A 27406-nucleotide genomic window follows, 5' to 3' on the forward strand; every position below is an offset into this window, starting at 1 on the left:
TGGTGTTTCACAGAAGATCTGAACCTTTCTTTTCTTATAGATTCTACACATTGTCAATTAAAGATACATATTTAAGAGTATTATTATATTATTGAACGATTGACAATACATTTTTAAATCACCCAGCAGTGCTATCTGCAGGGTTAGCTCCAGGTAAATGTTGCAATTCTTCATCCATTCCTGAACCTGCTACATATGGACAGTACCAAAACAAATCATCTAATGATTTTGTCTCTTCGTATCAAAATCTGCAGAGCTATCCCCCATATTTATAACATTGTAGTGGTTGCAAGAATGTTGTATAATTTCAATTGAAAAACTCTACGTTATGAATCCAGCGTTGTTTTGTGTATCAGTTCATAAACCATGTGCCTTGGAATTGTAAATCAGTGAAAATCTCTTCCCAACTATTTAGCTACCTATATTGCAAATGTATGGATATTGTTCTTGGTGAAAACATGTTTTGAATTCATAATAACACGCTGGTTTTCTGTTTCCAGCTCGCCACCATAAAAAGCGAATCTCGTTTGAAGCACCTACTACAGCGATTACCAAGCTACTGCCCTGAGTCTATGGTAAGTGCCGATTTCTGGTCTACAAATAGTCTTCGGGTCAAATGCGTCTGTAATAAAGTTGGCTATGAAATATTTCATTATGACAGAGGAAATGTATCGGTGGCCGTGGTAAAGCTTTATACGCATTAATCACAAGTCTATTGCACGGGGTTTGGCTACAAGTATAAGATAAGTATCAAAAAGCGGAGCTTGAAACCAGGCTTAACACTCCTCACCCACCAACGTAATTACAAACCCTAATGTTTTTGATCTGCTCCAAACAGCCAATTAGGAACCAGTCTGTCATTAGCTAGAGGTAAATACTGTATCTTATTTGCACACATGTCTTGCACTCATTTGCTAAAATGGATTAGATGTTTGGATTTTGGAAACGATTTCACCGGCATGTTAGCACTGAAGTTCCATGGTTCCTTTCACTCTCAGACCCCGCAAAACACCTCAAAGGTGTTCTAAGGGATTCTTGGCTCTGTGAGGTGTAATAGAAGATGTACTAAAATTCGCCCCATGTCGTCCTTCATGTTCTGAAACTTCCTTGGGTTTCCCTTCATCACAAATCATGTTTATACTTCATGTAAATATATAATGTCTCTCCGTCGGCCTCGCAAATTATAGTGATGCCTCCTGACAAGCGGCTCCTCTCTTCGCGAGCCAGCTGACTGACACGAGGGAGTGTTTACAATGATGTACGGAGTTGAACCTCAGACAATGTCCAGTTTTTAAAGTTGATCATCTTGTTTAGGGCTGTAGAGAGAGAGTGTGCTCTCTGAGCAGTGCTCCTTCTCCATGCGTTGTGCTCTCTATCCGGAGGAGCCTGGGATGTTTGTGTTTATTACTGTGTGTTATTAATCCCACACAGTATGTCACCACAAAGCTCTTATGAGTTTATGTGTCTCTGTTGTTTGTCCCCCACTGCATTCATATAGGTTTTAATTCAAAATAAAATGCTCTCTATAAAATACAATAGCCTGTTGTTTCACCAGAGCCAGGAGTTCTCTGAGGTCATTTTTTCTAGGGCTGAAAAAAATGTTGGGACAGGATGTCTAGAAATGCACAGACATCCTTACTTTCACAAACCCCTGACAGAGGTCTTCCGTGTGGTTCATTCATGCTCACTTATGTTCAACACAAGGCCCCTTATAATAATAATAATAATATATGCCATTTAGCAGACGCTTTTATCCAAAGCGACTTACAGTCATGTGTGCATACATTCTATTTTGAATTTGTCCCAACTAAAGAGAAACCACCGTACGTCAAGACAAACTGTCGTTCTGTTATGAACTGGGCATTTTCATGGCATTTTCTTCTCCTGTTCTCTTGCTTGTTCTGGCGTTGGTCCTCTGTTTATAATGCTATGACCTTTCTTCTGTATTTCACAGAATGAGCTTTGGATTTGCATCAACTCCACACTACCTGGTAAGATCTGCAGGCAGCGTTTCAAAGGGATACATTGCTGTTACAGACAAATCTACCTGTCAGAACATAACATAATGCCTACCAGATGCAAAAACATTGTTGATCCTTATGCACACACACACACACACACACACACACACACACACACACACACACACACACACACACACACACACACACACACACACACACACACACACACACACACACACACACACACACACACACACACACACACACACACACACACACACACACACACACACACACACACACACACACACACACACACACACACACACACACACACACACACACACACACACACACACACACACACACACACACACACACACACACACACACACACACACACACACACACACACACACACACACACACACACACACACACTCGCACCATGTGCACACACACACACACACACACACACACACACACACACACACACACACACACACACACACACACACACACACACACACACACACACACACACACACACACACACACACACACACACACACACACACACACACACACACACACACACACACACACACACACACACACACACACACACACACACACACACACACACACACACACACACACACACACACACACACACACACACACACACACACACACACACACACACACACACACTCGCACCATGTGCACACACACACACACACACACACACACACACACACACACACACACACACACACACACACACACACACACACACACACACACACACACACACACACTCGCACCATGTGCACACACACACACACACACACACACACACACACACACACACACACACACACACACACACACACACACACACACACACACACACACACACACACACACACACACACACACACACACACACACGCATACACACTCGCAGTGTTGCTTGGCCCAACACTGTGTACCCATTGAGCCCACACTAAAAGTCCATATAAGTCCACAGTTTAAAGTCAGACTCAGTAAGTCTCAGTTACGTAGTTTGTGTTCATGAAATATCAAACTGTCGGGGTGACAGTTTTACTTGTTTGTAAACAAACCTAGGCAAGACGTCATAACGTGCACTACCTTAGATTTCTCAAGCAGCCGCTGGGCCAGCTGCCCTTTGATCAGTATCAGACAGCTGGTGTTCTCATTTGCTTGTAGCCTACAACTGGCACTTTAAGTTACTCTACCGTATTATTAAAATGAGTCGGCTATGGACGTTATAGCAGTATAACGTTATTCTAATTAACACACAATGATATACTGCACCACAACGGTAGGCTATATAGCACCGCCGTTATCTGCTTGATCTCTTGCTTTTGCAGTGCAAACACCCTCAGAAACTATAGGATTATTATAAAATAAATCGACCAAGAGGAAAACAACCAACCAGCTAGCAACTCCAGAAAAGTGTGCGAGTAAGTGCATTAACGTTTACTTGGCTGTAGGCTAATCATTCACCAGTAGGTTATGCACATTACAAGCAATGCGTGTGTGGAAGTATCTATTATCTAGCCAGCTAAATTAGCTAGCTTGTTAATTAGCTTCACTGACCAGTAGACAGAGCTGGCTTTTTAAAAGTTTTTTGGCACTGTCCACGGTGTCCAGCATACTGGTCATGCTGAGGAGTCGAAAATATGGTCCAACTAGCTCATGCAGATGAGATGTTGTACCCACTATGACTATTAAAACCTTCCCTAACCAGAAATCGTGGATGGATGGCGGCATTCACGATAAACTGAAAGCGCAATCCTCCGCATTTAACCATGGATATAGGTCTGGGAATATGTCTGAATATAAACAGTGTAGCTATTCCCTCCAAGGCAATCAAACAAGCAAAATGCCAGTACAGAGGCTAGGTGGAGTTGCAATTCAACAGCTCAGACATGAGGCTAATGTGGCAGAGTCTCCAGGAAATCACGGACTACAAAAATAAATCCAGTTATGTCACGGACACCGATGTCACGCTTCCAGACAAACTAAATACCATCTTTGCCCGTTTTGAGGATAAATCAGGGCCACCATCGCGGCCAGCTAAAAAGGACTGTGCCCCCCTCTCCTCCATGGCTGACGTGAGTAAAGCATTTAAGCGTATTAACCCTCGCAAGGCTGCTGGCCCAAGACGGCATCCCTAGCCAGGTCCTCAAAGCATGCACAGACCAGCTGGCTGTTGTGTTTACAGACATATTCAATCGCTCGCTATCCCAGTCTGTTGTCACCACATGCTTCAAGATGGCTACCATTGTTCCTGTACCCAAGAAGGCAAAGCCAACTGAATTAAATGACTACCGGCCGTAGCACTCATTTCTGTCATCATGAAATGCTTTGAGAAACTAGTCAATGATCATATCACCTCCACCTTACCAGCCACCCTAGACCCACTTCAGTTTGCAACAGGTCCACAGATGATGTAATCGCCATCACACTGCCCTATCCCATCTGGACAAAAGGAATACCTTTGTCAGAATGCTGTTCATTGACTACAGCTCAGCATTCAACACCATAGTACCCTCCAAGCTGATCATCAAGCTGGAGGATCTGGGTCTCAACCCCGCCCTGTGCAATTGGGCCCTGGACTTTCTGAAGGACCGTCCCCAGGTGGTGAAGGTAGGAGACAACATCTCCACTTCACTGACCCTCAACACTGGGGCCCCACAAGGGCTCCTGTACTCCCTGTTCCGCCACGACACCGTGGCCATGCAAGCTTCCGACTCAATCATCAAGTTTGCAGACGACACAACAGTAGTGGGCTTGATTACCAACAACGATGAGACAGCCTACAGGGAGGAGGTGAGGGCACTCGGCGTGTAGTGTCAGGAAAACATCCTCTCACTCCACGTCAACAAAACAAAGGAGATGATTGGGGACATGAGGAAACAGCAGAGGAAGCACCCCCCTATCTACATCGAAGGGACAGCAGTGGAGAAGGTGGAAAGATTCAAGTTCCTCGGTGTACACATCACAGACAAACTTAATGGTCCACTCACACAGACAGTGTGGTGAAGAAGGCGCAACAGCACCTCTTCAACCTCAGGAGGCTGAAGAGATTTGTTTTGTCACCCAAAACCCTGACACACTTTTACAGATGCAAGATCGAGAGCATCCTGTCAGACTGTATCACAGCCTGGTATGGCAACTGCAACGCCCTCAACCGCAAGGCTCTCCAGAGGGTGCTGCAGTCTGCACAACTCATCACGGGGGGCAAACTACCTGCCTCCATGACACCTACAGCACCCGATGTCACAGAAAGGCCAAAAAGATCATCAAGGACATCAACCACCCGAGCCACTGCCTGTTCACACCGCTACCATCCAGAAGGCGAGGTCAGTACAGGTGCATAAAAGCTGGGACTGAGAGACTGAAAAACATCTTCTGTCTCAAGGCCATCAGACTGCTAAACAGCAATCACTAACTCAGAGAGGCTGCTGCCTACATTGATACTCAATCATTGGCCACTTTAATAAATGGATCACTAGTCACTTTATACAATGCACTCTAAACAATGTCACTTAAATAATGTTTACATATCTTACATTACTCATATCACATGTAAATACTGTATTTAATACCATCTATTGCACCTTGCCTATGCCGCTCGGGCATCGCTCATCCATATACTTACATGTACATATTCTCATTCACCTCTTTAGATTTCTGTGTGTTTGATAGTTGTTGAGGAATTGTTCGATTACTTGTTAGATATTACTGCACTGTCGGCGCTAGAAGCACGAGCATTCCGCTACACTCGCATTAACATCTGCTAACCATGTGTATGTGACAAAATTTGATTTGAACTAGCTAGTGGTAAACTAAGAAAATATTCCCAATCCATTGCTGAATGAAAATTGCCCACAAATACACCATTCCATTCAGAAGCTCAAGCTAGGAACATTAAATAAACGTTGTAATGACAGACCCGCCGGTGTTTTCAAATCTGCGACCCTGCACATCATCAGCTGTTGCACAGACAGGCAGCCGCACAGACGGACTAACAGCCAGGAGACAATATTACCTTTACGACACGCATTTGTCAGCTAAATTACACTTTTATTTTGTATCATTTAACTCTCATTTATAACGAGAGCGATATACAGTAGATAGGACAATTTGTATGTATTGTTGATATGTTGCTGTAGTCGTGGATGGATCAGAGGAACAGATAGAATATTCTATATGCATCATAATTACCTGGAGAAATCTGACCAGCAATTTGTAAACAAAACTTCCGTACTTATCATTCATAAAAACTTAATTTGAATCACTTTGAGGTAACACAAATGGCCAAATAAGCTTTCATCTATTCATTTCAAGATATATTAAAACTGGAAAAAATATATATTTTATTTGGGTCATACTGAGTCTGGCTTTAATATGCTGCCCATTAAAAAGTATGAATATTTTGCAAACCCCCACTAGAGGATAAAATGAACCGATATTTTTATTGTGATATTGCTACACCCAGCAAGATTTGTGGGTAATGGTGGCCATTTTTGTTTGTCTACAGGAGCGTCCAGGAAGTCCGATGGTTGGGTTGGCCTTGGCTGTTGTGAGCTGGCCATCTCGGCAGAGTGCCGCAGAGAGTGCAAGCAGGTGAGAGAGGAAGTTAGTTTGGCCAGTTATGGCCTCATCCATATTGTCTCACCTAATTCCTCATTCTCTGACCCTATAGGCATCATCCAAGAACGACATCACAAAAATATGCAAAAAAGACACTGAGGTAAGTAACACGAGGTCATGTGTAAAATAATGTGCTTTGTTTAAATTGAGCAGATGCTTTTGACTCTGAGAGACTGTATATTCTCTGCTGCTTTTCCCTGGCCTTTCCCTGGCCTTTTCCCTGGCTTTTACAAGATAAAAGGCAGTGTTAAGTCTTTACGGTCCATCTCAGTATCATGCTCATCCCCACCCCTCTTTATGAGGTCATTTCCTGTCAGTGTAGCACTCCATCTTAGCTCTGATTGGAGCCACTCTCGTCAAAGGAAGAGAGGAGTGAGCTCATCCAGTCTGCTGAGAAGATTTAGCTTAGCTATTAGCTTAGCATAGCGTAGGCTAGCAATGTGCTAGCAGAGGTCTCCTTTCATCTGGCTCACCTCCTCGTTCCAAACAAACAAACAAACAAAGCGGCGGGCTTAATGTTTGGTTTGGACCACAACCACAACCAAACTCCCCCCACCAGCTTTAATTAGGCACTGGCCCCTTTCATCTTGCCCTTTCATGAATCTTTGCGAGTGGAGCCAAAGCACGCAACAGCATTGGCCTTTATGTTCCTCTGTGGTGTTGTTGGAAAGAAGCCAGTTAGTTTTCAGATTAAGTTTTAACAGTAATTAGGACAGGACTGTTTTTATGTATTTAAAAAAAAATCTGGTAATCAGGTAAGTTGACTGAAAACACATTCTCATTTACAGCAACGACCTGGGGAATAGTTACAGGGGAGAGGAGGGGCGATGAATGAGCCAATTGAAAGTGTGTGATTAAGTGACCATGATGGCCTTTTTGGGAATTTAGCCAGGACACAGGGTTAACACCCCTACGCTGACGATAAGTTCCATGGTATCTTTACTGACCACAGAGACTCAGGTCCCAAAGACGGCACCCTACACAGAGCAATGTCCCCAATCACTGCCCTGGATACCCATTTGATGAGCGATAGAAAGAAAGAGGGATGGAGAGAGGGGTGGGGTGGAGAGAAATGGAGAGAGAGAGAGAGAGAGAGAGAGAGAGAGAGAGAGAGAGAGAGAGAGAGAGAGAGAGAGAGAGAGAGAAAGAGAGAGAGAGAGTGAAAGAGGGGGAGAGAGAGAAAGGGGGAGAGAGAAAAAGAGCTAAAGAGGGGAGAGAGAGAGAGAGAGAGAGAGAGAGAGAGAGAGAGAGAGAGAGAGAGAGAGAGAGAGAGAGAGAGAGAGCGAGAGAGAGAGAGAGAGAAAGGGGGAGACCGAGTGAGGGGGAGAGAGAGAGAGAGAAAGAAAGAGGGAGAGAGAGAGAAAGAGGGGGAGTGAGAGAAAGGGGGAGCGAGAGAGAGAGAGAGAAAGAAAGGGGGAGACCGAGAGAGGGGGAGAGCGAAAGAAAGAAAGAAAGAAAGAAAGAAAGAAAGAAGGGGAAACCGAGAGAGAGAGAAAGAGGGGGAGAGAGAAAGAAAAAGGGGGAGAGAGAAAGAGGGGGAGAGAGAGAGAAAGGGGGGAGAAAGAGAAAGAGGTGGGGGAGAGAGAAAGAAAGAGGGGAGACCGAAAAAGAGAGAGGGGGGGAGAGAGAAAGAGGGTGAGAGAGAGAGAGAGAGAGAGAGAAAGAGGGGGACAGAGGGGGAGAGAGAGAGCTGACACAATATATTTTTTTCAATTATACTTTTGATCACAAAATTATTTTTCTTCTCATTTCCAGAAACCACTCTACAGCTGTATCATCAAAAATGAGAGTAAGTTTCCCAAATCTCCATGATAAGCTGCTAGCCCAAGTCCATCAATCTGAGCGCGAATTTCCAGGTTGATTAAACATGGAGTCAGCTCAGGGCCCTTTGACCTCTGTGAGGAGGAAAAGAGTCACCACTCTGCTTGACGAGCCGTGTTTACATGCCTGAAAGGCAAGGTCTTGACCTTTGGTCCGCAGAAATGATTTCATCTGTCATGGAGTCAGCCAGCCGATGAAACCCTTATTTGTATTCGGAGCTGCAATGTGGTGGTGTGAAACTGCCTTGCAGACAAGCCCACCACAGATGTGACAGACATGCCTTTGGGCGATTATGAGGATGTGAGGTCTTGGACTTCCCTGAAGTCTAGCAACTGAGGATCACCCCCAATGTTCACCATGCATATTTAATCAGACTATTCTCTAGGAAATCCTGGAAGTCTACTCTATTCTACTCTAATTCAGCAAAGAAGAATTCCTGATGCTTGAATGTCGATCATGTTTGCGATGTCTGTCATATATTTCATGAAGCTAAAGTATATTTAAAAACAAAATAGACTAAATAGCCTTTATAATAATAATGATTAACTATTTTCTATTCAATTCTGTTTGCAATTCCATTGAAGTGAATGACTGATGGAAAGCAAATTGTAACTGTGTTGTCTGTCTGTGCTGCCTCAGTGGGCTCGGTGTGCTGCAGCTACGCAGGGAGACACACCAACTGCAGAGAGTACTGCCAGGCTATCTTCCGGACAGACTCCTCCCCCACCGTCTCTCAAATCAAAGCTGTCAAGGAATACTGCCAGAGCATCAGCCCAGAGCTCATTGGCTGTGTGGGCAACTACACCAAGTCTTACCCTATTAGAAGCCCCATAGACAGTAAGTATATCTATTACTGACCTATCAGGAGCTTCGTAGATACTGCGTATATCTAATACTGACCTATCAGGAGCTTTGTAGATCCTGAGGATATCTGTGCTTTGTAGCCTAGTGGTTAGAGCATTGGGCCAGTAACTGAAAGGTTGTTAGATTGAATCCCCGAGCTGACAAGGTACAAAAATACTTTGTTCTGCTCCAGAACAAGGCAGTTAACCCACTGTTCCTAGCCCGTCATTGTAAATAAGAATTTGTTCTTCTCACTTGCCTAGTTAAATAAAGGTTGAATTTAAAAACAAAAAAATATTATAATAATCTGATACGAACCTATCAGCAACCCGATAGATAATGAGTAGTCTTATACCCAAATAATTGCCCAAGTAAATGCCCCTAAAGAATAAAGAATAATATATTTAATTGAATTGAAATACTAATCAATCAGGAACCCATTTAATATATCCAGAGTGTATCTTATGTCTGTGTTGCCCTCCTCCCATCATTGCCTATCACTAAGTTTTTTTGGTCCATCCAGGCCTGTATTGCTGCGACCGGGCAGATGAGCCCCACTGCCAGGTGGCATGCCGGCGTATCCTTCGCACCATGACCACGGAGCATGAGATCATGGAGGGCCTGATCGATGAGTGCGGCAGCCAACCACTGCCCCAGGACCCGCTGTGGCAGTGCTTCCTGGGCAGCGCCCACCCCCCAACCAAGAGCGAGACGGAGACCTCCCCCACCGCCAAGATGGACGGCGCCAAGCTGCACTGCTGCTCCAAAGCCAATACCTCATTATGCAGGTTAGTTGTTTGTACTCTGATGAGATGCGTATAATAATATATATGCCATTTAGCAGACGCTTTTATCCAAAGCGACATTTTACATATTGGTGGTCCTGGGAGTTGAACCCCCTATCCTGCCATTACAAGGACCATGCTCTACCAACTGAGCTAGCTACAGAGCCTTATGGAAACCACATTCATTTCAAGTTAACACATGAAGTGTTCCAAAAACCCATTTTCATGTAATCACATATGACAACATATAAAGCAAAATGTGATAACATGAAACTACACATGTGAAAACGTGTTTTCAGATTTCAGATTATTGCACATTTCAAGATGACTTTATACAGTTAGATGGGCCAGGAGGTTAGGCACACTCAAAGTTATGGAGATTTTTTACATTGTTCAAAGGCAGTGTACATTTGAGTCTGGTTTTACATTCTTGGGTTATGTGTCTGTCTGTATGGTTAACTCGGGTTTTGTCAACCAAAAGGGATATGTGTCAGGAGATCAGCACCAACTGGGGCACTCAGACATGGCAGGAGTTTGACCAGATGTGCGAGTACAACCCTGTGGAGACGGATCTGATCACCTGTTTGGCCGACGTCAGGGAGCCCTGCCAGCTAGGCTGTAAGGACCTGGCCTACTGCACCAACTTCAACAACAGGTATGGTATATACCCAGCTACTACACCAGATAAGTAGATAGGTATTGATATCAGCTGTGCCCCACTAGAGATCCTAGTTCAAGTCCAGGCTCTGTCGCAGCCGGCCGCGACCGGGAGCCCCATGTGGGCGGCGCACATTTGGCCCAGCGTCGTCCGGGTTAGGGGAGGGTTTGGCTGGCAGGGATGTTCTTGTCCCATTGCGCACTAGCGACTCCTGTGGCAGGGCTGGATGCAATGCACGCTGACACGGTCGCCAGGTGCACAGTGTTTCCTCCGACATATTGGTGCCGCTGGCTTCCGGGTTAAGCGGACATCTGGTCAAGAAGCAGTGCGGCTTGGTTGGGTTGTGTTTCGGAGGACGCACGGCTCTCGACCTTTGCCTCTCCCGAGTCCGTATGGGAGTTACAGCAATGAGACAAGACTGTAACTATCAGTTGGATACCATGAAATAGGGGAGAAAAAGGAGTAAAAAATGGTTTTAAATAATGCAAAATTAAATTTTTCTTGCAAAATGCATTTTTCTTCCACTTTGTCATTAAAGAGTATATTGTGTAGATTATTGACAAAAAAATGGCAATTAAATCCACTTTTATCCCACTTTGTAACACAAGAAAATGCGGAAAAACTCAAGGGGTTGGAATACTTTCTGAAGGGACTGTATTATTATAATAATAATAATTATTATTATATAGTTCCAATATGTGACACTCTTAACAGATGATTTTATGCATACATTTTTGTATGAGATCCCTGCAGCAAATTCACAACATTTGCATTGTTAGTGCCACGCTTTTACGAACTGAACCACACAGAACCACACAGGACCACACAGGACCAGACTGGACCAGACTGTACCACACTGTACCAGACGTACAATAGGTCTACAACAGGTCTGGTACCTACTATACTGTACTGACTAACTTAAAATCCCACGTCCACAATGACTGCATACATCCAAAAAGGAGTCTGTAGTACTCTGTTGCATTGATGGGCCTTCTCATTTAATCACACGTCCAATTTCAACACATACAAACCACCCCGGGATATGACAATGAGAGCGAAAGAGAAAAAGGACACGTAAATGATAAATGAGTCATTTCGTTAAACCAGAGTGTTACTCACAAATGGCCGAATGGTGAACTGGCATCCTGCAAACCCATGTTCTCCATCACCTCAAGCATTGGGCTGGTCTGACACAGGCTAGGCTAATAGGATGTTTTAGTCCTGGAGTGTCACAGGAAGGTCAGGGGAGAAGGCGAGGTTGGGTAGGGAGCGAGGGAGTGAGTGCGTCCACCCCACCATTTTCCCCAGCCCCGTGGTTGGTGGGTTAGTGGCTTCCATACATAACCCTATGTGCACCTCCAAACCCAAACTGGAACCAACAGCCTCGTAACCACATTAAATAATACACTGCAGTTAACACAATGACATTGGTACGTTTCATGTATTTATCTTTCTGTTTAAACGTTGGTTGTGAAACGAAGCCCTGTGTCTAGTCGATCCCATGCTAGTCATTATGGCTGGCCAACTGGTTGGGGCCGGGTGAAACCAAGACCTCTGGGGTCTCTTCAGAGAGACAATGACTAGTTGACGACCATGTTACTTTATAGGCTCTGTGAGTATTGTGGTCGCCTTCCATGACTTTGTACTAGGTTGTTTAGAGGTCACCGAGAAAGAAGGAAAGAGAAAAGGATAGAGAGACTGTGTGTGTGCGTGTGCGTGCGTGCGTGTGTGTGTGTGTGTGTGTGTGTGTGTGTGTGTGTGTGTGTGTGTGTGTGTGTGTGTGTGTGTGTGTGTGTGTGTGTGTGTGTGTGTGTGTGTGTGTGTGTGTGTGTGTGTGTGTGTGTGTGTGTGTGTGTGTGTGTGTGTGTGATTATAGTTTATGGTATGTGCGTTCCCTTCGACAAATACACTTGACCTTGGAGGCCAGCCGTGTCACAGCTTGCTGCATCCTGGCTTGGGACAGGGCCTGAGACCCATGCGGGACGCCATCAAAGCCCGGCGGGCGAACTCACACAAACACACACAGTTCAACAGAATGATCCCCACTCGTGGACTCATCCCCACCAAGCACTGTCCACAAAGCTCCATTCCACCACCAGCCATTTGCTTTGTCCGGTTTCAAAAGGGACTGAGAAAATGTATGATTGGATACCAGGGGATCTGAAGAACATGAGCTACAGACTTAAACTTCATCTCATCGCTTGATCTCTCTTTGTCTGTGATATAGTTTTACATGTCTGTTGACTGTATCGGTTACAACACAATAATAATGATAACCATAACGTCATGATTATCATAAACACTTGAATTGCAGCCCGGCAGGCAAACAATGTAATCAATGTTCAATCAAACAAAAAAAAGTAATTGAAACTTCTCATGGTAGGCCCTCTTAGAGAAGATTTGGAAATCCCAAGTATTCCACGTATTATTTTCATTGGGGAAGATCAATGAATTCCTCTTTAGATGATGGCACCGCTGCTCCCCACTGTGGGATTTAGAGTACAGACAAACAAACGCTAGCTCTCATTTCCTTTGAAGGAGTCCCGGGGCCATTGCACGAGAGTCCCCCCCCCCCCCCGCCGGGGGTTCAAAAGCTGGGGTGACCAGTGGTGTGGGGGCACAGTCGCAGTATGGAAGTTAAATAGGGCTGGAGGCTAAAAAAATACATTGTGACCTCTGTGTGTCTGTCTGGCTGTCTATCTATCTGTCTGTCTGTCTATCCACCCGTCTGTCTGCCTGTCTGTCTGGACAATAGGGCCCAACAAAGCCCATTGCAGGAAGTCTCAATCCACATGCCAATCATTCTGAGAGGAGGGTGGGAGAGGGGGCAGAGCTAGAGAGAAGGAAGTCAGGGAAAGAGGTCATGTACACACACCCAGGACCTAGGATGTTGACTCCGGTTGACTCAAGTTGACTAGACCACTATCTTAGATAAAACTCTTCTAGTTCTAGTTATTGACTGAGAGTATGGAAACGGTTGCCATAAACACCATGCCTATTTTAAGTTGATCTTGAATTAGAATTTATTGAGTTATATGAGGAATAGCTGACTCACTGACTGTATTGAGCCTGCTTGGTGAAAATGAAATGTATTTCATAACAATCCTAAATACCTATGCTTTAATTGACTTTCCTCCCTTTCCATCTGGGTGAAAGAAAGAGAGAGAGCGAGAATAGGAACGAGTCACTGTAAATAAAAGTGAAGATGTCATTAAAGTTTATTTTTGGGTAGGTGGAAAACCTCGATGACCATTACACACTACCCACCAATGGGGTCACGTTTGGTTCATGACCTGGCTGTGGTCCCTCTGCTTGTGGTCAAGACCTCACTTTCCTTCCCCTCACACACACACACACACACACACACACACACACACACACACACACACACACACACACACACACACACACACACACACACACACACACACACACACACACACACACACACACACACACACACACACACACACACACACACACACACACACACCAGAGGTGTGGACTCCAGTCACATGACCTGGATTCATAAATGTAAAGACTTGAGGCTGACTTGATATAAAATAACTGAACCCTCAAGACTCGGGACTCGACTTTGACTTGAGACTGATGACTTGAAATGATCTTTCCATGTTTTGTAACGTTTTGACGTTACATTTTGTGGCACAGAGTTGCCGTGGATTACTCTCCAGACAGACAGAGACAGTATTTTACAAAAAGAAACACAACAGATTGGCTAGTGAAACATACACTCGGTCCTCTGATTGGACCAGAAATCTGTCAAACAACACAGGTCGTGTGAGCTAGTGGTCCTCTTTTGAGGGGTGCGAGTATGAAACTAAATGGGAAGAATCCATATTGTTCATAGTTTACATATTTTAATAGATTACATAGGTAGGCTTTAAGTCTACCATTTGTATTTGATATTTATACATTTTCCTATTTGATCTGGTCACGAACATAGGTCTACGGCATTGCACCAAATTATTGTCTCAAAAACATCTTATCTGTGCTTCAGAACCAAAGAGTTGAGCGTCTTGACTGCTGACCAATGACCAGTCATCATTTGGCGCGCAAAGGCGGGTGCACATAATCAGCTTAGTGACCAGAAAGCACTTGTTTAATTTTCTCCAGGTTATGCCCGACAGAAGCAGAGTAGCCTACGTTTACATTATCCATATAGAATGCAGTTTAGCAATCTGCTATGGACATATCTTTGCCAGAACAATAGGCTACATGGTAATTTCATTGATATTTCAGATAGTCCTAGTTTGGGTGAGTTAATTAGGCTATTTACATCAGTTCTGCGTACTGGCTACGTCTGAAGAGAGATGTAACATGCTTTCTAACCGCTGCATTACAGCAGATCATCAACCTCTGCTGCTGTCACGTCCGTTGATGGGAAGAAACCAGGGCGCAGCGTGATGGGAATACATTCTTCTATTTATTAACAAAGAAACACTAAACAAACTATACAAAACAACAAAACGAATGTGACGCTATATACTGTATAAACAGGTGCAGACACAGGCAAATAACCATAGACATCCATAAACACCTAGATAGTATACACCCCCATAAACATACAAACCCATAGACAGTCCAAAAACACATACATCACCCATGTCACACCCTGACCTAACCAAAATAATAAAGAAAACAAAGAATACCAAGGTCAGGGCGTGACAGTACCCCCCCCCCCCCCCCCCGCCAAAGATGTGGACTCCCGGCCGCACACCTAAACCTATATGGGAGGGTCTGGGTGGGCATAAATCCGAGGTGGCGGTTCTGGCTCGGGACATGGACCCCGCTCCACTTCACACTTACTTAATGTCTCTGGAGCGGGAACCCTCACCGCCGACCACGGACTAGAGGACGCCACTGGACTGATGGTCGAGTCTGAGGACTAGAGGACACCACTGGACTGATGGTCGAGTCTGAGGACTAGAGGACGCCACTGGACTGATGGTCGAGTCTGAGGACTAGAGGACGCCACTGGACTGATGGTCGAGTCTGAGGACTAGAGGACGCCACTGGACTGATGGTCGAGTCTGAGGACTAGAGGACGCCACTGGACTGATGGTCGAGTCTGAGGACTAGAGGACGCCACTGGACTGATGGTCGAGTCTGAGGACTAGAGGATGCCACTGGACTGATGGTCGAGGTCTGATGGGACTAGAGGACGCCACTGGACTGATGGTCGAGTCTGAGGACTAGAGGACGCCACTGGACTGATGGTCGAGTCTGAGGACTAGAGGACGCCACTGGACTGATGGTCGAGTCTGAGGACTAGAGGACGCCACTGGACCGATGGTCGAGTCTGGAGTGAGTGGCGCCTCTGGATTGGAGGGAGATTCTGGCGGATCCGGACTGTGACCCGTCATGGTAGGTTCCGGACTGTGACCCGTCGTGGTAGGTTCCGGACTGCGACCCGTCGTGATAGGTTCCGGACTGCGACCCGTCGTGGGAAGTTCTGGACTTCGACCCGTCGTGGTAGGTTCTGGACTGCGACTCGTCGTGGTAGGTTCTGGACTGCGACCCGTCGTGATAGGTTCTGGACTGTGACCCGTCGTGGTAGGTTCTGGACTGCGACCCGTCGTGGTAGGTTCTGGACTGCGACCCATCGTGGTAGGTTCTGGACTGCGACCCATCGTGGTAGGTTCCGGACTGCGACCCGTCGTGGTAGGTTCTGGTCTGCGGCCCGTCGTAGGAGGTTCCGGTCTGCGGCCCGTCGTAGGAGGTTCCGGTCTGCGGCCCGTCGTAGGAGGTTCCGGTCTGCGGCCCGTCGTAGGAGGTTCCGGTCTGCGGCCCGTCGTAGGAGGTTCCGGTCTGCGGCCCGTCGTAGGGGGTTCCGGTCTGTAGACTGTCGCTGGACGCTCTGGACTGGGTACTGTTGCCGGACGCTCTGGACTGGGTACTGTTGCCGGACGCTCTGGACTGGGTACTGTCGCCGGACGCTCTGGACTGGGTACTGTTGCCGGATGCTCTGGACTGGGTACTGTTGCCGGATGCTCTGGACTGGGTACTGTTGCCGGAGGTTCTGGACTGGGTACTGTTGCCGGAGGCTCTGGACTGGGTACTGTTGCCGGATGCTCTGGACTGGCTACTGTCGCCGGAGGCTCTGGACTGGCTACTGTCGCCGGAGGCTCTGGACTGGGTACTGTTGCCGGATGCTCTGGACTGGGTACTGTTGCCGGAGGCTCTGGACTGGGTACTGTTGCCGGATGCTCTGGACTGGCTACTGTCGCCGGACGCCCTGGACTGGCGAGGCGCACTGTAGGCCTGGTGCGTGGTACCGGCACTGGTGGTACCAGGCTGAGGACACGCACCTCAGGGCGAGTGCGGGGAGGAGGAACAGGGCGTACTGGACTGCCGAGGCGCACTATAGGCCTGGTGCGTGGTGCCGGCACTGGTGGTACCAGGCTGAGGACACGCACCTCAGGGCGAGTGCGGGGATGAGGAACTGGGTGTACAGAGCTCTGGAGACGCACAGGAAGCCTGGTGCGTTGTGTTGGCACTGGTGGTACTGAGCTAGGGACACACACCTCAGGGCGAGTGCGGGGAGCAGCCACAGGACGTACTGGGCTGTGGAGGCATACTGGAGGTCTGGAGTGTAGAGCTGACACAACCTGTCCTGGCTGGATGGTTATACTTGCCCTGCAAATGCAGGGCGCTGGTATATAGCGCCGGGCTAGAAATACGCACTGGAGACGCTGTGCGTTCCACCGCATAACACGGTGCCAGACCAGTAACACGCTCCCCACGGTAAGCACGAGGAGTTGGCTTAGGTCTCCAACCTGACTCAGCCAATCTCCTCGTGTGCCACCCCCCAAAAAAATATTGGTGCTGCCTCTCGGGCTTCCGTGCTAGCCATGTACCCTCATAACATCGCCGTTCCTCCTGTGCTTTCTCCACCTGCTTCCATTGCAGAGTCCTTTCCCCTCGGTACTTCTCCCCTGGCTGTGTACAGGGTCCTGCTCCATCCAGTATTTCCTCCCAGGTCCATTTCCCCATTAATCGCTGTTCCTCTTTATCACGCTGCTTGGTCCTTGTTTGGTGGGTTATTCTGTCACGTTCGTAGAATGGAGGAGACCAAGGCGCAGCGTGATGGGAATACATTCTTCTATTTATTAACAAAGAAACACTAAACAAACTATACAAAACAACAAAATGAATGTGACGCTATATACTGTATAAACAGGTGCAGACACAGGCAACTAACTATAGACATACATTAACACCTATATAGTATACACCCCCCATAAACATACAAAACACCTAGACAGTCCAAAAACACATACATCACCCATGTCACACCCTGACCTACCCAAAATAATAAAGAAGACAACTAGGCTGTATGATCCTGCTTGCTCTGGACATAACAGAAGTGACATAACATCCCTAGTTGATCATGACTGTCAACATAAATTACTTTCAGCACAAAATGCAGGTGCAAAGCGCAGTTTATTTCTGTGTCTTGCGTTTTGAAAATGCATCACCATTTATGGATGTAATGACACATTCATAGCCGCAGGAAGTAGGGGTTTTGAGGGTGCTGCAGCACCCCCTGAAAAATATTTTTTTCAGAAAGTAGTGCACTGGGCCTTTACTATTAGCGACCGCTATAGCTGTCTGTAGCACCCAGCCATCCAACACAATTCATTTCATGTAAAGTTTTTTATTTATTTTATTTTTTACTTGACTTGACACTTGACTAGAAAAAACTTGTGACTGGACTTGACTTGCTCTTAGAATGCATGACTTGGACTTGACTCGAGACTCGTTCTACTTGTGACTCGACTTGAGACTCGGACCTTATGACTTGAAACTTGCTTGTGACTCGAATAATAGTAACTTGGTTCCACCTCTGACACACAAACACGCACATGCACACACACACACACACACACACACACACACACACACACACACACACACACACACACACACACACACACACACACACACACACACACACACACACACACACACACACACACACACACACACACACACACACACACACACACACTGGCAAGGCAGCTTGAGTGACCAGTGGGAGATTTTAAAGGCTGTTATTAAATCAACCACTGGCTGGAGATCAGCGCTAGACCAGATTCAACATCAGCCCCAGAAACATCCCTCCCTCACCCAGTGGAACCTACAAATCACCCAGCCCACACTGGACCTACATAAACCTACCAATCACCCAGCCCACACTGGACCTACATAAACCTACCAATCACCCAGCCCACACTGGACCTACATAAACCTACCAATCACCCAGCCCACACTGGACCTACATAAACCTACCAATCACCCAGCCCACACTGGACCTACATAAACCTACCAATCACCCGGTACACACTGGACCTACATAAACCTACCAATCACCCAGCCCACACTGGACCTACATAAACCTACCAATCACCCAGCCCACACTGGACCTACATAAACCTACCAATCACCTGGTACACACTGGACGTACATGAAAGACACTTCCTCCCCACGTAGATCATTAAAGCAAATAGTCCTCGCCCAGCAACAGGTTTCTTCAGGAAGTAGTGCTTCTCGGGACCAGCTGTTGGTCTTTTGTTCCCTGGCTTGTATCTGGGATGTTTCTGCAGTGACTAACAGTACTAAACAGTGGCCGTCCGGCTGCCCGGGGTGTGACATCATCACAGCCACATCCATGTGCTGTTGAGCTGTGGACACAGCATCTGGACTCACAGGGCAGAGTGACTGTGCAACCCATTAGACAGAGACAGTGGCAGTGTTGTGGGTTACGTTTTGGTTTATATGGACATGGGTTTTTGTCTTCTGTAGTAAGATTCACTCTGTGACTCACTTTGTATCCATGTCCTAACCTCGAGTCGAAGCAACCTCGCACCCACCTCGAAAATGTTAACCGATTCTCTGTGTTTCTGTTGTGTGCACATTTGTATTCATTCTGATAGATGCGTGTTCTATTGAGTCCATCTGCTAATTCTATCACGTCTCCCGGTCTTATTGACTCCAGGCCCACTCAGCTGTTCCGTAGCTGTAACATCCAATCAGACCAGGGCGCCATGAACGACATCAAGCTGTGGTCCAATGGGACGATCAAGATGCCCTTTATGAACATCCCCGTCCTGGACATCAGGAAGTGTCGTCCGGAGATGTGGAAGGCTGTGGCCTGCGCCCTGCAGATCAAACCCTGCTACAGCAAGTCCCGCGGCAGCGTCATCTGCAAGTATGTACCCTCTCTGTTCTCATTCTGTTAATTGACTTCACGTATTTAGTATGACTATGGTCTAGTTTCCCAGACCCAGGTTAAGCCATCTCCTGGACTAAAAAGTGTCCATTGGAGAATCCCCATTTAAAGTGCTTTTTAGTCCAGCGATTGGCTTAATGTGGATCTGCTGTTAATGCGTTACCATTTATCCCGCCTTTGAGAAAACATTCTATCTTGAAATCACCCACCTGGTAAAATAAAGTTAATAAATAGTTAAATAAGTACATACAGCATCCCACCTTCACCTTCAATCGACTCCCGTTGTCACAGTAAAAAGTCCCCCTCAGGAAACGACCGACAAAGTACCAGCTGGAACCTAAAACCACATGAACCAAATACAGGTGATCTCATATAGAGCGCTCTGCTGACACAACATGTAGTTAGATTGACTCAGGGAGGAGGATGTTGTGGTTTCTGCATGGCTTGACTCACTATCCCACCTCAGGTTATTTATGTGCAGATCCTTTGACTGAAAGCAAATCTTTTGATTGGAGCTTTTACCTCTGAGAGCAATCACACCTGGGTTTCTGTCAGGCTGAATGGGGTAGTTAGCATGTTAGTGACTGTGGTTAACACACCAGCATTTACCTGTACACTAGGCTAGCCCTCAGGGCTGTAACAGCCAATGCATGTGGAGGCCTTATCAATGTGGTCAGGAGCGTGTTCCAGCTGACAGGCTTTATTCACAGGTGCTACACGTGTGTGACAGTGGCCTTTTGTTGCACCTTTATTTACATTTGCATTTCTAGGGGGAGCCCTTGGGCAGACACACACACACATAGACAAACAGACAGACACACACACTCCTTCATTGTTCTGGAGGTAGGGGGGGATTAGGCCTCCTCACGCTACCCCTTTCAGAGTCATTCTTCCTGGGCTGCTTTGGGATGTCATGGGGCCTGTCTGGAGCTCTGTATCCCCCGCCCAGGCTCTCCCCCCCTCTATACCCAGCCACAGAGGACAAAGACGGGATGTCAGTGAGTGATGGCAGGACAGAACCCCACATACATCAGCCAGGACTTAGATTGGCATGTTGTATTGGCCTTGTCCAGTACAACTAAACGCTGTGGCTTCGTTGTTCATGTCTGAGCAAGAAATGTGTGTGTCTGTGTGTGTGTGTGTGTGTGTGTGTGTGTGTGTGTGTGTGTGTGTGTGTGTGTGTGTGTGTGTGTGTGTGTGTGTGTGTGTGTGTGTGTGTGTGTGTGTGTGTGTGTGTGTGTGTGTGTGTGTGTGTGTGTGTGTGTGTGTGTGTGTGTGTGTGTGTGTCCCATGTACAAATAATCTGTCTCTTTAAATAATTACTCATACACAGACTGTACAACTCAACTTAATCTCTTAATCTTCGGCTCTCGGGTGAATGACTTTTCTATCACACATAATTGTTTTGTCAATCCTATTTGGCTCAGTGTGTGGAATGCCAGGTGTACCATACTGATTACCTGCAGCACAAAGGTACGTTATTACATTAGCCCGCTCAAGGCAACAGAAACGCAACATGCATTCTTAACTCAGTGTGGGTAAGAAAAGCTGAGACCGCAATAAAGGACTAGAAAGGAAATTACACCCCAGGATGGCAAATCAACAGAGCAGACAGACGGTTGGGAATGTAACATATGGGCCAGTGGCAAGCCTGAGAGCAGCCCGAGTCACTTCAAACACAAGTCCAGCACTTTAATGTCTGCACCTAAGCTTTCCCGGCACTAGGAGGATGCTGTGCGATGTATGCAGGGAATAGGAATCTGTCTTGTGTTTCGTCTGACCTCACTTTCAATAATAGCCTTCTGCTGTATCTGTCAAGCCAGACGATGCTACAGTATGTCTCTGTTTGTATCCACAAGAATATGTGACCTGGCTAAACTCTACACTGGGTTAAAGTTCAGCATCTTTAAACGGTTTGAAACTGTTTTTAGATATGTGTTGCACTGAATCAAAATCTTTCACAGTCAAATACGAACTAGAAAGGAGTTTCAAGTTACATTGCATACGTTGCCGTAAATGCTGCGTAGCCTTCGATCATTTCGAAACACCTTGTAGCGTTGCGATTAGGTTTGTAAAATTCAGCGAACTTTCAATAAATCCTGGTTGGATGATTCCGGATGTCGTTTTTATTCCCTACTAATTCCAGGAAAACCAGGGAATTTATTGAACATTCCCGGAATTATGCAACACTTCTTGCAATAGTGAATGTTCCTCACCCAGTCCTTCACTGGCCGTTTCCCCTGCTGTTGACAACCCTTCTTGCAATAATGAATGTTCCTCACCCTGTCCTTCACTGGCCGTTTCCCCTGCTGTTGACAACCCTTCTTGCAATAGTGAATGTTCCTCACCCTGTCCTTCACTGGCCGTTTCCCCTGCTGTTGACAACCCTTCTTGCAATAGTGAATGTTCCTCACCCTGTCCTTCACTGGCCGTTTCCCCTGCTGTTGACAACCCTTCTTGCAATTAGTGAATGTTCCTCACCCTGTCCTTCACTGGCCGTTGCCCCTGCTGTTGACAACCCTTCTTGCAATAGTGAATGTTCCTCACCCTGTCCTTCACTGGCCGTTTCCCCTGCTGTTGACAACCCTTCTTGCAATAGTGAATGTTCCTCACCCTGTCCTTCACTGGCCGTTTCCCCTGCTGTTGACAACCCTTCTTGCAATAGTGAATGTTCCTCACCCTGTCCTTCACTGGCCGTTTCCCCTGCTGTTGACAACCCTTCTTGCAATAGTGAATGTTCCTCACCCTTTCCTTCACTGGCCGTTTCCCCTGCTGTTGACAACCCTTCTTGCAATAGTGAATGTTCCTCACCATGTCCTTCACTGGCCGTTTCCCCTGCTGTTGACAACCCTTCTTGCAATAGTGAATGTTCCTCACCATGTCCTTCACTGGCCGTTTCCCCTGCTGTTGACAACCCTTCTTGCAATAGTGAATGTTCCTCACCCTGTCCTTCACTGGCCGTTTCCCCTGCTGTTGACAACCCTTCTTGCAATAGTGAATGTTCCTCACCATGTCCTTCACTGGCCGTTTTCCCTGCTGTTGACAACCCTTCAGGTCGGACTGTGTAGACATCCTGACACAGTGTGGTGACCACAAACGCTTCCACGAGGGACAGACAGCCGAGCGCATCTGTGAGATCCTGTCCCCCATAGACGACCCTGAACGCTGCATCCCCCTGGAGAGATATCTCAGTGAGTGGGACTGTGTGTGTGTGTGTGTTTGAACAACTAGCACTGTTACCTTACCGTTACCAATTGAAAGGACTTACCGATTTAAATGATTCATATTCACACAATGAAAAAGTATTTTCATGATTACACATACATGCAAGGAGTCCAGTTATTACAAGGAAAAATGATTCATCTCAGAGTTCTCTAAAGCTTCAAATGAAATGGCTCATTCGTCTCCACACAGCTCCTAGCTCCCTGGGTAACATCATTGAGGAGGTCATCCACCCCTGTAACCCCAACCCCTGTCTCAGCAACCACCTGTGTGAGGTGAACAGGAAGGGCTGTCAGCCAGGACAGGACTGCCTGCCCTACTTCTGTGTGCCTGGTACAGTATAACGACATACCATACCGCCACGTAACCCGCATCCACTGTACATAGAGACACACTGTTTTGAGCTTGTTCTACTAAGTAGTATTTAACGGTATATCGTAACGTCTGTACTTTTTCCATACTACAAACACAATTTGTTAGTAGAATTTTGTTACTTTCGGTTCTTCTATCAAATCTGTCTCGCCAACTAAATGTATTGAACTTATTAGAAAAGTAATTCATTTGCCCAAGTTTATTGTAAAACAAACAGAATGCATCAGTGATTCGCATTCCCTGCAGCTGTTTGACCCAGATATCGATTCATAATGAACCGTTTTTGGATTGCGTAAACAACAACAGTAATTGTGTGATGACGGAGATGCAGGGCTGTGTTCCAAACAAAACAACTGCAAGTGTGCTTGCTCTAGTTCCTCAACGGCACAGCTAGGAGAGATAATAAAAAAAACAAAAAAAAACTTATAGTTCAAGACTCTTGAGTCATAAAGTGCATTGAAATGATTTAGGAACTGTGCACACTTTGAGACTCCAGTTAGTCCTCTCACTCAAACCCTTGTCATTTTATTTGCCTTATGCTGAACCTACCCCACATTTTCCACGAATACTGTTATCATGTTACTGAATGTATCCAGTGTATTTTGAGATTTTGTTCTCAACAAATTTGGCAAAAAGTAAAGTGAATGTAAAATGCACATAAAATCAACAGTGTAAACTGTTCCCTTTCAATTGCTACCATGGTTATGCACATGCTTTTCATATTTCTTCTGTAGGCCAATTCCCACGAGGGTAAAGTGTTAAGTTAAGCATTGTTGTGGACTTGTATAATTTTTCTATTAAAAAAGTATGATTTTGAGAGTGACCCCCCCCCCAAAAAAAGGGACAAACCACAGTCCTTTTTCCTGCTTTCTTTTTTCAGTGGCATTGTTTTGTTATCGAGTATAATGATACTTAACCTGGTATCATGACATCACTGCTGCTAGGAGAAGGCAATGTGTCATAGCATACCATACTGTCTTGTGCCCCTAGGAGGCGCCTATTTCCACTGTAAATACATGTGTATGTGTGTAGACGTGAACAGTTCGTCTGACTGTACTCTGTTCTGGGTGTGTGTGTGTTTGTGTGTACATACGTGCGTGTGTGTGTGCAGGCTGTAAACTGGGCGAAGCCTCAGAGTTCCTGGTCCACCTGGAAGCCCGTATCCAGGTGCCCATGCGTAATGGGCAGGCGGGTTGCTTCGAGGTGTGTACCTGTGGCCAGAGTGGAAGGCTGGAGAACTGTGCTGAGATGCCCTGCATAGACACCTCCAAGAATTGCATTGTTGGGGGACAAAGAAAAAGTAAGCTGCCGCTTACTTGTTCTAAATGGCTCCAATTCATGTTACAATTTTCAGTAGATCTTACTATTTTAAAAGCACAGAACACTTTACATTGTGTGAGGGTAGTTTTATTTGCCCCATTCACCACCAATGTGTAGCATCCATCTTGTTTTCAGCTCTAAAGGAACAATTTAGACATGCTGACATTGGGCACATTTGTTGTTATACGTCTGAAGCTGACAACTGACTGTTGGACCACAATTTTGTTCAGTAGGCACAAAACGGGAAAACTTGGAAGCACAATACCTGAACTCAAAACAAAACATTTTGCTACTCATGCCCTGCTGAACACGACCCAGGAGTTGACTTGGGACTGGAGAGTGTTCTCTGTGGAGGAGTTCTTGGTGCTGTTGTGCCTGTTTGTGAAAGTAAAATGCTTCCTGTAGTGTAAACATCACTGCCACTCTTCTTCTTCCCCTAGCAGCATGGCAACACTACATTTAATTTGAAAAAAAAACTAAAAATAAGGCACCCAACCAACCGCATGTTGGTATTTCCTTCCCGCGGTCTCCCTCTGGCCCGCCCTATATGTCAATACTGTGACTTGAAAGGAGCCTGCTGCCAGTCTCCTCTCTCTCTCTCTCTGTCTCTCTCTCTCTTCATCACACACACACACACACACACACACACACACACACACACACACACACACACACACACACACACACACACACACACACACACACACACACACACACACACACACACACACACACACACACACACACACACACTCTTCTGTGAACAGCAGGGAAGAATTCAGCATAGAGTAACCACATCCCCCTCTAGGCTACACATGGCCTTAGTCACTCTGTGATGTTGCCCCCTAGTGGCCTAGTGGCTAATCATATCCCCATAGAGAAACAACACTTTGAACAACAGGATTGTCTTTCATATCTAGGTTTTATATTAGCATTTTTTCCCCCTTTCCCCCTTTGTTTAATGTACCGGCTTTGAATCTACATTTGTTTGAACCCAAATCAGTTTATTGCTTTTGCTTTTATGTTTGTTTTCGCTCCGGTTCAAAAGGGGGGTCAGACGTTTCAGCCTTATTTGACACAGATGTGGTTTGCCTGAGAGTGAGAGTGGTGGGGCTTCGGAGTTCTTATATCCAGCATTAGGAGAGGAACATGAAGTAATCCTATAGGGAAGCCTTAGTTTAGTTAAAGATCATTCTTTTGTGTTTCAGATCCTAAAGAAATAAAGCTAAGGTATACCAGGACAGCCCAAACCCGAGGGTTGCTTTAACTTCCACAGACTTTCTTGTAGATGTGGCCTGTGTAGTCTAGCACTTAGAGCCGCAGACCCTGGAACACACATACTGTACCAGAGTCGGCATGGTTTCAAATCCCACCCACGCCCTACTGAATCGCAATCTTCCCTGCTATCTCTCCATTGTCCTATTTGTTCAATAAAAAAACAATAACAAATACCTAAGGGTTGAGACTGCCCCACGGACACAGCAGAAGTGTATCTTGTAGAAGTCAAGTCTCATATCAGCTCCCAGGTCTAATACTGTTGCGACGTGGTGAGGCTGGACCCAGGTGCAGAGAAGAGACCAGACGAGGAATCAGTGCTTAAGGATAAAGGTGGAACCATGACAACTGTAGGTGCCATGACCCAGATCGCATAGTTTAAGTCTATCAGCTGCTGGAGGACTCAAAGTGTCAGATAACAGTTACATTTGCAGCCCAATAACCACTGAAATCAGACAAGGTCTCACAGGGTGACGATGTGTCCTTGTCCTACAGACCATGGGACGTCCTTCAGGGTAGACTGCCACCCCTGTTCCTGCTTCGCTGGAGAGACCATCTGCTCCACCCGCCAGTGCCTCAGCGCCGACAGCTCAGACGAGGACCGCCGCCGCTTCACTGGTGTGTGTGTGAGAGAGAAACAAAGACCAGTGTGTGTGTTGATGATCTTGCTATAATGTTTATTTTTTCCTGATCCTGAAAGCATTTTCCCTAATCTCTCTCCCCCCCCTTCCCTCTCTCTCTCTCTCTCTCTCTCTCTTTCTCTCTCCCTCTCTCCTCCTCTCCGTAGGGCTCCCATGTGGCTGCCCTGACCGCTTCGTGCCAGTGTGTGCCCGTAATGGCCGCACCTACCCCAGTGCCTGTGTGGCCCGCTGCATGGGCTTCAAAGACAACCAGTTTGTGTTTGGCCACTGCCGCAGCAGCGACCCCTGTTCCCCCAACCCCTGCCAGAAGAACCAGAGGTGAGATACTCCATCACTCCTTCTTTCCTTCAATCGTTTGTTTATTGGAATAATGACTGATTCAACACAATTGGATTGGTGAGTGCCGAGGTTCCACTATGTGCATACCATGTCCGATCAATGATTACTTCAAGGAAGGAAGGTAGGGAGGATGCATTTTCAAAGCATTCCATACAGCCTTAGTGGATAAGACTGGACACCTCCACTCTAGAGGACGCTATATCTCTCCTAACAGAGGCCTTGAG

General features: G+C 46.3%; 1 protein-coding gene across 1 annotated transcript in view; it reads left to right on the forward strand.

Annotated features, from left to right (window-relative positions):
* The window catches only part of LOC124039675 (reversion-inducing cysteine-rich protein with Kazal motifs-like), a 58329-nt gene that overhangs the window by 18079 nt on the left and 12844 nt on the right, over window positions 1-27406 (forward strand). The window contains exons 3-16 of the mRNA XM_046355894.1: window positions 501-575; window positions 1955-1991; window positions 6541-6626; window positions 6706-6753; window positions 8409-8442; window positions 9114-9311; window positions 9841-10105; window positions 10584-10757; window positions 19780-19992; window positions 23068-23204; window positions 23428-23568; window positions 24719-24907; window positions 26698-26820; window positions 26990-27161. Of these exons, the coding sequence (XP_046211850.1) occupies window positions 501-575; window positions 1955-1991; window positions 6541-6626; window positions 6706-6753; window positions 8409-8442; window positions 9114-9311; window positions 9841-10105; window positions 10584-10757; window positions 19780-19992; window positions 23068-23204; window positions 23428-23568; window positions 24719-24907; window positions 26698-26820; window positions 26990-27161 (1892 nt within the window). The remainder of the gene's footprint in view (window positions 1-500; window positions 576-1954; window positions 1992-6540; window positions 6627-6705; window positions 6754-8408; window positions 8443-9113; window positions 9312-9840; window positions 10106-10583; window positions 10758-19779; window positions 19993-23067; window positions 23205-23427; window positions 23569-24718; window positions 24908-26697; window positions 26821-26989; window positions 27162-27406) is intronic.

The sequence above is a fragment of the Oncorhynchus gorbuscha genome, linkage group LG07, assembly GCF_021184085.1.
Source record: "Oncorhynchus gorbuscha isolate QuinsamMale2020 ecotype Even-year linkage group LG07, OgorEven_v1.0, whole genome shotgun sequence".
Lineage (NCBI taxonomy): Eukaryota > Metazoa > Chordata > Actinopteri > Salmoniformes > Salmonidae > Oncorhynchus > Oncorhynchus gorbuscha.